This window comes from Rhodnius prolixus, unplaced genomic scaffold (genome assembly GCF_049639745.1).
Source record: "Rhodnius prolixus isolate KJV_2025 unplaced genomic scaffold, Rpr scaffold_2, whole genome shotgun sequence".
Lineage (NCBI taxonomy): Eukaryota > Metazoa > Arthropoda > Insecta > Hemiptera > Reduviidae > Rhodnius > Rhodnius prolixus.
In genome coordinates this window covers 40,226,850-40,240,995 of record NW_027411592.1, presented here as the reverse complement: position 1 = coordinate 40,240,995, position 14,146 = coordinate 40,226,850, and the positions used below count along the sequence as shown (strand labels likewise).

The 14,146-nt window shown below is 30.7% G+C and overlaps 1 protein-coding gene across 2 annotated transcripts in view; it reads right to left on the bottom strand.

The window, feature by feature from the left end:
* LOC141449635 (dual specificity mitogen-activated protein kinase kinase 4-like) overlaps positions 1-14,146 on the bottom strand; it is a 21,912-nt gene extending 7,766 nt beyond the window's left edge. The window contains exons 1-9 of one of the 2 annotated variants that reach the window (XM_074119231.1): positions 13,692-14,146; positions 9,175-9,262; positions 8,986-9,096; positions 6,440-6,469; positions 3,889-3,952; positions 2,089-2,202; positions 980-1,099; positions 759-878; positions 497-676 (exon numbers count right to left, since the gene is read on the bottom strand). In XM_074119231.1, the coding sequence (XP_073975332.1) occupies positions 497-676; positions 759-878; positions 980-1,099; positions 2,089-2,202; positions 3,889-3,952; positions 6,440-6,469; positions 8,986-9,096; positions 9,175-9,262; positions 13,692-13,734 (870 nt within the window). In that variant the 5' untranslated portion in view covers positions 13,735-14,146. The remainder of the gene's footprint in view (positions 1-496; positions 677-758; positions 879-979; positions 1,100-2,088; positions 2,203-3,888; positions 3,953-6,439; positions 6,470-8,985; positions 9,097-9,174; positions 9,263-13,691) is intronic. The other variant, XM_074119232.1, reaches the window with a different exon arrangement.

Genomic DNA, 14,146 nt, shown 5'->3' with positions numbered 1-14,146 from the left:
GAAGTCAGTGTCTTACTATCCTCTCCTTACTATCCTAGTACGTCTTGTGAACTAAAATTAGGTTCTTTAAGACGCTCGACCTCATTCTTACATATCCATAACAAACTTGGACCATTATGAAATCAATTAGAAAGAATTTCTTTGTATTTGAACAGCAAATTCTTCAAAAAATCCTGGATCTTGTGAAAGAAAACAATTTAGGGAGAAGGAGAAAGAAGAATGGACTGTCCGGAAAAAATGATGTAGCGGTTAGATTACCGATGAAATTAGTGCCAGGAGGCAATATAGTTGGAAGAACTCTAGAGGGAGCTCAGGTGGCTAGATGGTGTTGCCAACGACGGAGAAATCTTGTGGGTACTCGCCTCAGGAATTAAAGAGCAGCAGAAAGTTACATGTAGAAAAGAACTTATTTACGAGGGAAGGTACTATCACGGGTTTTAGCACGATGAACATAAAAAGTCAATTAAAAATAATTAAATATAAAAATATGTCTTACAGCCATGTACGGCCTGCATCCTGCGTCCCTCGTCTTGGCTATGGAATCAACTAACTGCCCGGATATTCCGAAATCACATAACTTTATATTTCCTCCTCTATCTAATAGAATATTACTTGGTTTTACATCACGATGAATTATCTTCAGCTTCTCTTTTAAATAATTCAAAGCCCGTACCGTCTAAAAAATAAATATAAATTATAAATTCATTATGAAATTATTTTTCAAGATGAGAACAGTTCAAATTAAGATTTATACTAACAGCTACAGATATTTTCCCTAAAATTTCTTCAGGGATTCTAGCATGTAAGTGATCATAAATATACTTATAAAACTTATCCAACGATGTATCCATTAGTTCCATACAAATCCAACAATCTCCCTAGAAATGATTTCATGATTACAAATTTAAAAATACAAAATATAAGATGTGTGAAACTATCCTTCGAGTATTTTAGCACATTTAATGTATTCAGTTCTAACCTCTTTGAACAATGCTCCATAAAATTTTACAATATAAGAACAATCATTAGATTTCATGACGACATCTAGGTCCATCAACAGTTGTTTTTGCTCTTTTTCATCAACAGTTGAACGGATTCTCTGTTAAATTATGAACAATTATTAATCAATATCAAATGGAATGATGCAAAAATCAAAGAAAACTTTAAGATTTTCTTTACACTAGATCAGGGGTGGCCGACCCGCGGCCCGCTATGTAGGAAGAACTATCTTAAAAATTAGTACAGCTCAAGCATAATGAATTAAAATATCCATAAAATAAGAAACAAATATAAGAACAAATTTTAATTGATTTGAAGATTCAGTCAGTCGTTATTAGTTAGCGATCTTCACATAACTTTAATTGATTCAGTATGCCGAAAAAGCTGTTAAAATTTCGAATGGTTATCGCGAAATCAGCATATTAACACATATCCTGTCCTGTCCAGGCAAAGTATGTACTGTGTATGAATGAAAAGTGAATCAGTGGCGCCCAGGGAATGAACAGAAAGGAGTGGGAGCCAATTTCGGTACTAAACCGAAGTGTAACATTTCGAAACCTACAATCTTCCAGGAGGAGCTGGTCACAATATATATTTGTGCTGTTAAATCATAACACGAGAATGATTCATTTCAGAGTCGTCATTTTCTTGGATTATAATAGAAAGATTTCCACATTATTAATTTATTTTTCATTATGTTTTGGAGAAAATTTAAGCGGCTACCACCTTTTACACTGGTTCAACACATTATGTACTTTTACCTTATTTTTTTTGTTTTATTTAGTCGGGATCTTCCCTTCAGAAGTGCAAAGGAAGCTTAGTTAAATTACCTAATTTATGTGAAGTAAAAGAGTTTTCATTTTTTCATCAAAATGTAATTAATTTTTTTTTTTGTCAAGTTTAGGGGAATCCTTTTCAAACGCGCCTAGAATAAACTTTCTCTTTAATTCCCGAAAGAAGTTATGTTTATAAAGTCACCTAATTAGTAATTTTTGTTTACTCAGAATATCATTCGTTTCTTAAAAAAAAACACGAGTTTGTTGAATGAATAAAATCAATATTTTTATAAGAATAACAAAATATTTAAACCTTCACAGCCATATAAGTACTACTTTGGTTGTGAACCATTTTGTTTACGGTTCCGAATCCACCTCGACCAATTTCTCCCAAATCTTGTAAATCGTCAGAAGTAAACCGATACACCTTTGAAACAAAACAAAAAATAAAAAATAAATACATAGAATGAAAGTAAATAATAATTAGACTTGCTTAATAATAGCTAATGTACAGAATATGGAAACTCAGTTTAAAAAAAAATAAAATATGGGTTTCACAACTAATTTTTTTTATTTTGAATAAATATTTGGGTATTATTAATAATAATAATAATATAAGGGAAGGGATTAGCTATGCAGTTAGCGTACTGGACTCCCACGCGGAGGTCCCGGGTTCGAATCCAGCTGCTGACCCTTAGATTTTCTCTTCCTAGGAGCTTCTTACAGCTCACTGTCCGGTGATGGACAGTGTTGTCTGTAACGAGAGAACACTGTCCGGAGGCCAGCAATGCACTGAAAAAGCTCCGGGCGCCAATAACCTGAGATGTTGACGCGCCTTAAATCATTAAAATAATAATAATAATAATACCCAATAAATTGTACAGTTAACTATTATGTAATGTACACTCTTTTTCTAAAATACTATTTAAAATAACATTCAACATATTTTCCAATACGAATCATAATCTTAAAATGCTTGATATTTTTCTACTTGTACTACTTCTTTTAATCAGGAATATAACGGCACTAGGGTAGCCAAGAGTTTAGGGGCAACGGTCGCTAAGGTAGTCTTTGCGATGGATAAAAAGTTCGTGTCCCAGTCCTGGCCTTGGTTTTTATTAAAGTATTAATATGATAAACTTATGTAGAAATGTTAACTGACCAGCTAGGTCCAAAATAAATGATCAGTAGTTGGAGTAAATCTCGAATGAAAAAACTTCACCTTCCTAACAAACATTACTATACTTTTTTTCATCCCTCCAGTATCCCTTTTTAATAATAACATTACTTTGATGCAATCACAGTTATAATGATAGCATAGCTTGATGCATGCCGCGTACTTAAACTTCACTGCAATAAGCACTTCGCGACGCAAAGGGCAAGAGCAAGTCATCGAGCTAGTGTCAGATCGTCAAACGAGACATCTGCTATTCAACATGCGCCTAGCTTTACTGAAGATTTAGTTCTTTAATTGACACTGATGAGGACCAGATACAATTCAGGGCTTCAGTTTTTATAGAACTAGTAGTTAATACATTTCCTATCGAAGCAGGAAGTAATTAGTTTCAATTTTAGAGCTGAATCTAGTACCTCCACAAAGAATTTTTTTTGTGAACAAATGAATAAAAATTGATAGTTCATCATATATGTTTGAATTTTTAGCTTTTCAAATTAAAATGAACATTTTGGAACAATTTCCGGAGGTATTCCACAAAATCAAAAACCTATTCTCTAAACTCACCCAATCCTTAAAATTTAAAAAAAAAGAAGTAAAATAACAGAATGTATAGGTTAAAGAACGTACCAATATACTTTTATTTTAGGACGGATTTACGTCCATCTACAGCTTAGTTTCATGGACAGAGGCGAATAGAAGTAGAATTCTTACCAAACCTCACAAATTAATCTTATTCATATCTGACATATACCTATTATTAGTTTATTGAATAACAGATTTAATACAAGCAAAATCGTATTTATCACCTCTAAAATCCGAAATATATTTCCTGGCTTCAAATCTAGTACGCGCAACAACGTTTAGAGCACAACTTTTTGCCTGAACTAAAACTACAGAACATACAATAAAATTAATAATTCATCTCTTGTTCATTACCTGCTCAGATGATACTTGCAAAGTTCCAGTAGAATGTAAGTTTTGGCACATTCTAAATCTTTCTCTAAAACAATAATAATTAAACATATATACATTATATGAAATAATTATGAGACCAGGGAAAAAATAATATAAAACACACACAAAAAGAGGTAGCGAAAAAATCATTCCTTATTTTAAAACAAGAAAATACAAAATATTAAAGCAAAAAACTGTAGTACCAAATCTAAAGTTTATGTTCTTCATTTTTTGATATATTAAAGCTCCTCGTATTCTCCATAAATCTGATATTTATTTGTAAATGAAACCATAAAAGATATCTAATGTGAGGATCGCTTGTTGTTCTACTAATTTGTTCTTTTGTAATTAGCCCCACGTCAACTTTATTAAGTCTTTCAGACGTATAAAATCTTCTATGCACTTGGAATCTCTTTGGATGTCCAAGTCTAATAACACCAAGAATTTTAAAATCTGTTACAAATTGCCACTTTTTAATTTGTATGTTTTAGAAACATATATTTTATTGAGTGTCGCGTTAGATGAAAGATTGTAGTCAAAACACAATTAAAATTAAAGTAAATGTATATTTAATATACATTTTTTTAAATGTATATTTAATACATCGATGTATAACTACAGCTGTACATTGTAATTGCAAGAAAGAAATTGACAGTTCAATTTATTATAATTCGGCACTAATTTAAAACAAAATGGCAGCAATGGATAAAAATTCTTACATTTTTAATTATGAAAAAATATAAATCTAATGGGCAATAAATGGGTTCTTCTTGTTACAGACTGCGTCACTAAGCTATGGATTGTTTTACCCGTTTTGTAGAGACTTCCATACAAAATGATGTATGATAATAACAGTAAACTTTAATCGGTTTTAATTTTTCCAAAGAGAAAATTTTCCAATTCGAAAACATCTGTTTGGGGGTCGCCTGAATCCCAAAAATATTTTTTTTCAAGTGATTTTGTGTGTGTGTGTAGTATATACGCAACATAACTCAAAAACAAAAAATAAAATTGAAAGTGGTTTGGGGTCCACCAACGTCTAAAAGAAACCTGATATTAAGCTAGCTTATGGACAAAATCAGTCAATCAGAAGTGCCACTTTTTAAGTGAACTTTTACCAAGTTTAAATCAACTGGTTTTTAGTACAAACTGTATTTTTCAAAAAAAATTTAAGTATTTAACTGTTGTAAGAGAAAGGAGTGTGAGTGATTCAGACTAATACTGTTCTATATTTTCTCACCCGCCCGATTTTTCTTTAAAGACCGTTGTAATTTAAATTAGTGTAATTTAAAATGTGTAAAGCAATATTTAGATAAGTAACTAAAATACAATCTAAGAATAAAGAAAAGATGGCTCACTTGCAAACTTTAGTAAACAATTATTTAACCAATAAAATTTAAGTTGTTCTCTTTATTACAATTGCAAAGCAATGTGTTCTATATGAAGTCCTATATACTTTTCATTTTTTTTATACATTCAGAAGCTACACCGTGATGCCGGTATCATTATTGATGTACCTAAAACGTCTCTTTACGGATGTTACTACATGCACCTCAGAAGAAAACTACAACTTTAAAATCAATTAGTGCACGAAGAAAGTAAAAATAATTAGGAACTGGAAAAAAATTAATAAATAATGCAATCAGTAAACTGATCTAATTTAATCATTAAAATAATAGTTAATTTGGAAACAAAAGAATAATTTAAATAATTCTAGCAAAAAATAAAAATTTATTGCATGTATAAACAGTCTTTCTCTACAAGGTTAAAAAAGTTCAAACCAATATCATTCTGGAAAAGAGAGTTTGTGGAAAGCTGTAGTCATTCAGAAGACAGTAAATGATCAAATAGAACAGTAAAACGATTTTTCAAAAAAATACTTTTATAATTTCTGAACTGCAATTAAAATAAATAATTTAGCCCCAGTACTAATAATATTCTCTACTCAACATTAATCTTATAACATTTAAGAATCCGCTGAAGAAAAAAATAGGTTCTGATGTACATGAAGAAAATATGTAACGTCAACATTAAATTTTGTTCTGTAACACAGTAAAAGGCGCTATCAAATTTCTCTTCTTTTGTTTCCTGGAAAGTTAAAGTATTGCAGTTGGTCAAAAATGATTTATCACCAAAACTGTACTTTGAAGGTTCAGTGAGAACTGGAAGCGCCAATCAATTAAAATAAAAAATAATCACCAGAAAAACTCAAATTTTAGCACACTTGGATACTATTGTACATACACTACCGGATATTTCAAACTTAAGAATTATGTTTGAGATAAATATAGATAAATCGGATATATTTCAATAGAATAAATTTTTTATCTTACTTTTATTACACCCTAAACGATTTTCATTAAAACAGGAATGTTAACTTACATGTAAAAACGAGTGAAAACTAACGAAAAAACTAATTTTAATGTTTAAACTATAAGAAATGAAAAAAAAAAACATGCAACTGAAAGTTAACATAATGTTAGTTTATGTAAATCACAGCACTCAAAAACTGCACAGAAACTTATTAACTGACCTTAACTTAGAACGTTCTGGGTGGCGAAAACTGAAAATTAGGCAGATTATAAAAAAATTACAGATACTCTTTATATTCTGAACTTTGTAATTCATTATTTTTTTTAAAAAAAAAAAAAGAAAGATAAATATTGAGAAAACATCGCTTTAGATAAATTATTTCAATACCTAAAAAATTGCAACAATTACGTGAAGTCTGTAAAGCAAGAAGCATTAGTGTTCGAAAATGGCATATATACATAGTCTTCTGGTTCTTTATCCCTTTCCTGACCTCCTCTTTGAAACACGAATTTTTGGAATGTGAAAACGTTTTGCAATAAATAAACTGCAAAATTAATCGTAATTTGACCGTAAAAATACTTCTTTTTTAAATTTGCTTTTCAACATTTTCTTTACTAACTTTGTAATTTATCCATGACTACATGTTTATTATATATATGTTCGCTTTATACAATTTTAAAATTTATGAAGCATTCACTTTATGTCAATTATTCTATTCGTTTATAATAACACATAGCAATCACTTTGATAGTGGATAATTAGAGAAGATTTTTATTTTTGAAGGGACAAAAGCCATTTAATCCTAACCAGGCAACCGCCTACTAAGCGGATTACACCGATCTGACAGTAATAATTCGATGCACTTCTAACGGTACCAGAAACTAGGCTTCTGGGCTGGGTACGCTAGAAATTCAAATCAAATCTTCGATTACTGAGGCCGTTTGAAGTGTGTTGTCTTGCGTTCAGTTGACGAACTTTTCCGTTTTCCATTAAAATAGGAGTCATATTCTTGCAAGTTAAGAAAATACGCTTAGTAACTGAGTAAGTCAAACGTAGTCAGTTGCAAGACAACTCCAAGTTAAGGATGCCCTTAGTTCAGCCAAACGCACAGAATCATAGTTTTCTCAACGAGAGACTAGGCCAGCTCTAATCTATTTTTTATTAAAGACATGAACACTAATCCATTAATATTTTGAAGAAGTGTTATATTTTAACTGAGCATGCGGCTTGAAAGGTCGTGAGCTGCTAGGGGCCATATGATGTAGGCAGATGCTTGTTACTTTTGATGTGGTGGGCACCGTAGAAAATTTATAAAGTGTTATTGCAAGCTTATCCAAAAAAAAAAAAAGGTCACCCTAGACTAAGCTTGAATTTCATAATTTTTCCAATTTTCCAAATCAATACCAGTGTAGAATTTCTATTAAGTTTTAAAATGGGTCGATGAAAGTTTTTTTTTAAAAAAAAAAGTGCTAAAATCAAAGTGCAAAATCGTGCTAAATTTTAGATCAAGATGGGTTTATTTCTTTCCGTTCAAAAATCGCATAGATCTTTCCTCAGGCTGATTTAAGCATAAGTTGAAAGTATAAGGGTTCCTGATCATCAATTTCAGGAACAATTTTCCTGAAGAAAATCAACACATTATTGAGAGATAACAGAGAGAGCAAACTAGGAAATCAAAAGGACGTTCACACTTTTGTTGCCCGAGTTTTTACCTATAAAACGAGAAACAAAGCATAAAACAGATTAGATGATGGCATCAGTTACTCGAAGGGAAATGAAATAATCAAAAATAAACATGACCATCAGTATGTCCGTCGCCAGAAAATTTGTATTTTGTTTAATCTGTGTGATAATTTAATAAAGACTTTATTATTATTATTATATTATATTATTATTAATCAAAAATAAAAAACTATTTCAAACAATAAAACGGGAATTAAAAAAAAAAAGAAAGTAAAATCAGAAATTAAAAAACCCAAGATGGTATAAGGTAATTTTTTAGTAGTACATTTATGTTTTAATAATAATTTGATTCTGTAATAAATAAGTCATCTTTTAAGATGTTCTAAAAACTAGAATAAGCATTTTTCCAACAGAAGAATTTTTTATAACCGTAAATGATTGAAAATAGTTGAAACATTTTTCTAAGGTAATATGAATAATATGTTAATATTCAATATTATTTCTAAAAACCAAGTCGAAATTTAAAGAGAATTTAACATAGTTATATATATTATATATAATATATTTATTACTTTTATAGTCACTATTCGTTTCAAATTGCTCCGTTCGATACGTTTAAGAGAAATGTATTCCTCAAACCTTACACAAAATTACTGAAGTAATAACCAATGGGTTTAATACTTGGTTTAAAGGTGCACCAATCAAAGCCGTTATCAGTTATAACATCGACCTTATTACAATGCGTGATACAATTTTCATATCCCAAAAATTAAAATTCCGAACAATTACATTTAAAAAGTGCGATATTAAGAGGTACAGAGCAAGTGTACTGGACTCCCACACGGAAGTAAGGGTATATTTATCATATTTCCTCTTCCTAGGAGTGACAAGCAAAGCTGCCCAGGGAGTGTTGCCTTTATCGATAGAACACTGTCCGAAAACCCGCAATGCCCCGAAAAAAAATCCGGGGTACCTTAAATTAAGTTAATATTAAAAACTTTTTAAAAACCCAAAGATAATAATTTATGAAAAAAAGGTTTTACGTTTAATAAGGAATTAAAAAACTACATTTTGTTTACTAACCGTGTCCTTTCTGTTACTTCATTGCTACTTCTTTGTGGTGCTCTTACTCTTCTATCTCTATCTTCCATATTATATGAATTCGTGGGAAGTGGAACAATATTAGATCTAAATCTATAAGAGTTAAGCAATTATATTTAGTTAAAGATTTTAATAAATAAGATAATGCAGTGTTTAATTAAAGGAACTTACATTTGTTGTTGAAATACTGAAGAAGGACCAGGAATTGAATTACCAGAATTAGTAGAGAAGTTTAATTTCAGCTGCCTTCGCCTTTCATCTATCAAAAATATGTTAATTTTAAACATTTGGATTTAAATGATGCAGCCTATGTAATGGTTTATTTACCTTATATTAAAAATAAATTAATAGTAAGACAATTTAATTATATATAAATTATAATAATATATATATATTTCACGTTATTTAATGACAATAATGGAATATCTGAACAGAAATGACCGTTTTTAAATAAAATTCAAAATTTTTAATAATTTTTAAGGTATTTCCACACAGACTCATTGTTGATTTGCAAGCTGATGATCATTGCTGATACCATTCTTTGATTTGTTGAGGGGGAAAAAACCTCTTCTCAGCAGATTTCCGTATTCTAAGAAGAATAAATAAAATATATAAAATAAAAATTTACTTTTAAAGAGAGATTAGAAAGTATCCGTTCTCTTGAGGATCTGCTGAGCTATAAATTTATAAATTCGTGCGTCGCTACAATGATCTTTTTTTAATTTTTTTTCCAATTATTGAAATGAGATTTACTTTTCCTTAGACATTCCAGTTCTGTTGTAAGAGTACAATTAATTGTAGAATTTATTTAGATATGCCGGCCGCCCTGAACATAAGGTCGTTATCACCACTATAACTTTTGTTTAAACCAACCCTGTGCTATAAGCAAATCAAGAACATCATCCTCTTGTAATATTATGCATTAATACACATCTTGATTTTTGTTCTTAGTAATAACGTGAAATTAGTTTTATACTGTATAATATTTACTTTACTGTATTGCGGTATCCAACTAGTGGTCGATATCAGGTCTATTACTAAGGTTTTGTTTTGCTAACCCTAGTAATTTACAGATTTTTGAAAAATTTATAAAAACAAACTTGCTTTATTTTGACGTAATAAAATTTTGCATTTTAATAAAATAACCACCAAATTTGGATAAACAGAAAGATATTTTTTGAGAAAAATTAAGCCATTAAGACAGTTAAAATTTCTGGAACTGCCAGAACGAAGTGTGTTGCCGACTTAATTGGTATATTGCCCTAAGAAGTCATTGCAAGATAGTCGAAGAGGAATCTCGGAGTTAACCCTATATGTAAAACATCCTTTTCAATCGCTATGATCTGACTGTTAAAAAGTTCAAACGGTTGTTCAGCAGACATAAGAAAAATATTGACTAATCTGGAAGAATTTTAATTTTAAATTCAGAACCTACTTTGAAGGATGGTTATCCGAACAGAACAATCCTGTAAAGGAGTTAAATATTTAATAATATTAGAAGGTGAGAAAACCATCTTTGACCAAATAAAGATAAGAACTCCCCCAGAGTGCTGAAAATTCTTCATGGATTGACGATTGAACTGTACGAATGTCGCCTGGTACTTTGAAGAACAGATTAGACATTTATGAAAGCACGGGAAATAAATTGCAAAAGAACACTATGACGGTGTTTCGAGTGTTGATCAAAAGTTGCTTTTCGAAAAAACGTTTTTCTCTCCAAAAATGGGAACGGAAAAAGGCCGTCCGGCATGTTTTAGAGGAAAACTGCCAGGTTTTATTGGGATAAAGTGCACAACAAACATGCACTTCTTCCTCACGGCAAAGGCGAATCGGTTACGTCATTCTACACGCCTGTTCAAAACTTCAAAACCAAGTACAATGCGAGAAAAAACTTTGAAAGCAACTTTGGACCACAGATACTTCTTATACTGAACATTCTGTACACACACAAAGCCTACCACTCCCGTAACTTAAAAGAACCAGTAATTTTATAAAACGCTGCGCAGCCATGAGGTAACAGCTAGATCCCTTTTTGCAAGAACAAACGTTTGCCAAGAATTTTCCATTCCAATTATTTGAAAACTAATATCAAAGATGGTACATATTTAATGCACTAAAATAATTTTTTGATGCAAAAAAAAATAGTAAAGTCATGTCTGACTATGCTCCGGCAGCCACAGGACAATACCGCTCATTTAAAACAAGCTAAAGCCAAAGGTATTATCTCCATACATTGTTGCTATGTTGGTGGCTAAAAATACATGGGAGAGACATTATTAAAAGTCAAATGCAATGCCTTAAATGACTATTTAATTTGTCAACTTTGTTAGAAAAATTACTATAATCGCCTACAACTTATTACGCAAGTTCATTGGTTATCTAGATTATTAGGGCATGTTTGGCTTTCAAGAAAAGACAATGATTTTAATTAATTAAAAAATTTCAAAGCTTATATGAAAAGATTAACTGTAATCAAAGCCATATCTGTGTTTGCAATGCCGAATAAGAGATTGCCGAGAATCCTCGCACAGGAAATAATTGAATATAATATTTATATTATAAATATATCTCTCTGTGTAATAGAGACGAACAGGAGGATTTATATCACTAGGTGTCTGTCCAGTCCTGACCGAATATAGAGTAAAGTGGCTGGGGGAAAAGTATCTGACTCTTTCCGAAGTTATATTCCTGTTGAATGGTGGAGGATGGAAGCAGTTATTTTATCACCATATCACCGCTTATAAATATCGGGCTTTTCTCATAGCTGAATACAACAGCTAAAAACATATCAATTGTAAATCAGAAGAAATATTATGTTTTAGTTGAATTTTGCCTATTTTTTTTTATTATTATTTTTTTTATTTTCTCAGTTATGTAAATATACTAGCAATTCTAGGCTGACGGTAATTTACCAAGCTGAAAATGATTTTTGTTTTTCAGTAGCTTTATATTGAATCTAAGTTTGTATAAATATTCGTCCAATAAAGCTATTCTATTCTATTCAAAGCCATATCTGCGTCACAAATAACCTTAATCCAGCTAAAATAATTTCTTAAAAACTAAAGAAAACCGCTTTTCTATTCCTTGAAATGATATCAATAAGCAAATAACATTACAAATTCTTAAAAACTGATTTTTTTTTCCAATGATCGTCCATCGAATCATCACTTGGCTACGGAATCATGGAGATCATCTTATCGAAGATTTTTTTAAAATGTTTAACCAGCTTTCTGTACGTGTTTAAAGTTTCTTTGGCATAGTTTATCAAAATGTGGACATCTGGATTCTCAGTTGGATCCTCTCTACCTTCTGTTCTATTACTGCAGTTCTATTCTGGCTAATAGTGCAAACTGATGCCAGGAAAAAGGAAAAAAAAGAAGAAAAAAATACTGCAGAGATTCGTTCAGACTAATATTAAAGCGTCTGCCGACAACCAACCCCCTTGCAGAAGGTAGGCCTTCACTAATTTATTTTTTAATTGAAAAATGTGATTTATTTTACAACTGTTCTCGATTTGTATTCTTATGGATTTATGCCCGCTTCTTTAAGTGTACAATTGCCCTGCTAAACAGACGTTAGCTTTCTTCATAAGAACAAATTATTTACACGGACTTTTATTACTTCTATATTTTTACATATTTTATCTTGAATTTACGGGTGAATGTTTACCCTCGTACATTAACATTATAGAATATGTGGATGAGTCGGCTGTGTTCATATAATCAGTCGCACAATTGCATGAACATAACACTTTTGGCCGGTTTAAATTTGGCGATTCTCTGCCCTTAATAGATACATTTCACCTCTGATGACGGACGAAAATCCGAAACTGGTCAGAAACAATATAAAAATGCGTGCTACAACGAATAAAATAAACTATATTTATATTACATAATTTTACATTGCAAAGATTATATTCTAATTCAATGGGATCCTTGATACCCACAAGTTGAATTTACTTCAGCCCTAAAATAAGAGCATATCAAGATTGTAATAGTTTTAAAAAAGCTCATAATTGAACTATTTTAAGAGAACACAATTGTACAGATATATTGACCAAGTTTAAGAAGCTATAATAAAAATTTTTATAAGCAGTTTTACTTATCTACTCTGCTACCAACTACTTTTAAAAATATAGTTTAGATGCGCTGGTAAACAATTTGAAAAAAACAATAAAATTTTTGGACAAAAAGTTTCAGTACAGACAAAATAGCAGTTTATGGAAATAATCTTGGAAAAATAATGTACCTAACCTTCTCAAGTTAATGACAAAATATAAGATCTTCACCACTGTTGGTTAAAACAAATTGTTAGTCTTGTAGACAATCTCAGAATTCATATAATAGTGAGATAAGTTCCAGCTAATAATGAAATGCCTTATAATTCATTCATAGCAAAAACCGATTAAAACATTGTTTTGAATAAGGCTGAAATAAATCCGACACAAATTTTCTATTATCGCAGTTGAATGACAATCATCAAAAATTAAAAACACTGGAACCATTAAATTTTAAAGAAATGAAATAGATTAAAACAGAAAATTAGATGTACACTAGGCACAAAAGTTTATTGGGATAGAAGCATTGCACGACACTTTTAGAATATTCAAATAGTAACAATATCACAGGCCTGATAGACGCTTTAAAGAACTACTAAAATCTCATTAAAATACAAATAGTATTACTTACTTTGCGCATTAGAAGTTATATGATTTCCTTTATTATCTGCCATTTTCTTGAAAAAAAATTTCACGTACTATTGAGAAACTATTTTTGCCAATATTTACAAAAATTTGTCATTGGGAAGGTTAAATGTATTTAATCAACATACGGCTCCAACTGTACGATATTTAGAACATAAACAGTCATAAATATGTCGAATCTCTGAGACATTACAATTTATAAGTGCTGGAGATAAAAAAGACTGCCAAATTTAACGCATAAGATAATACGAATTGACCATGAGTTGAAAGCACATAACCTAAACTACAACCAACATAAATAAAACAAGTTTTAATTTTTTTAACAGATAGCGCCACCCTCCCAATAGCATTTACTACAGCAAGATTTTGCAGCGTTTTAACATAATGACCATGAAATTGTTTTAATTACATGCGTCTTTTACTCTACATTCGACAGAAATT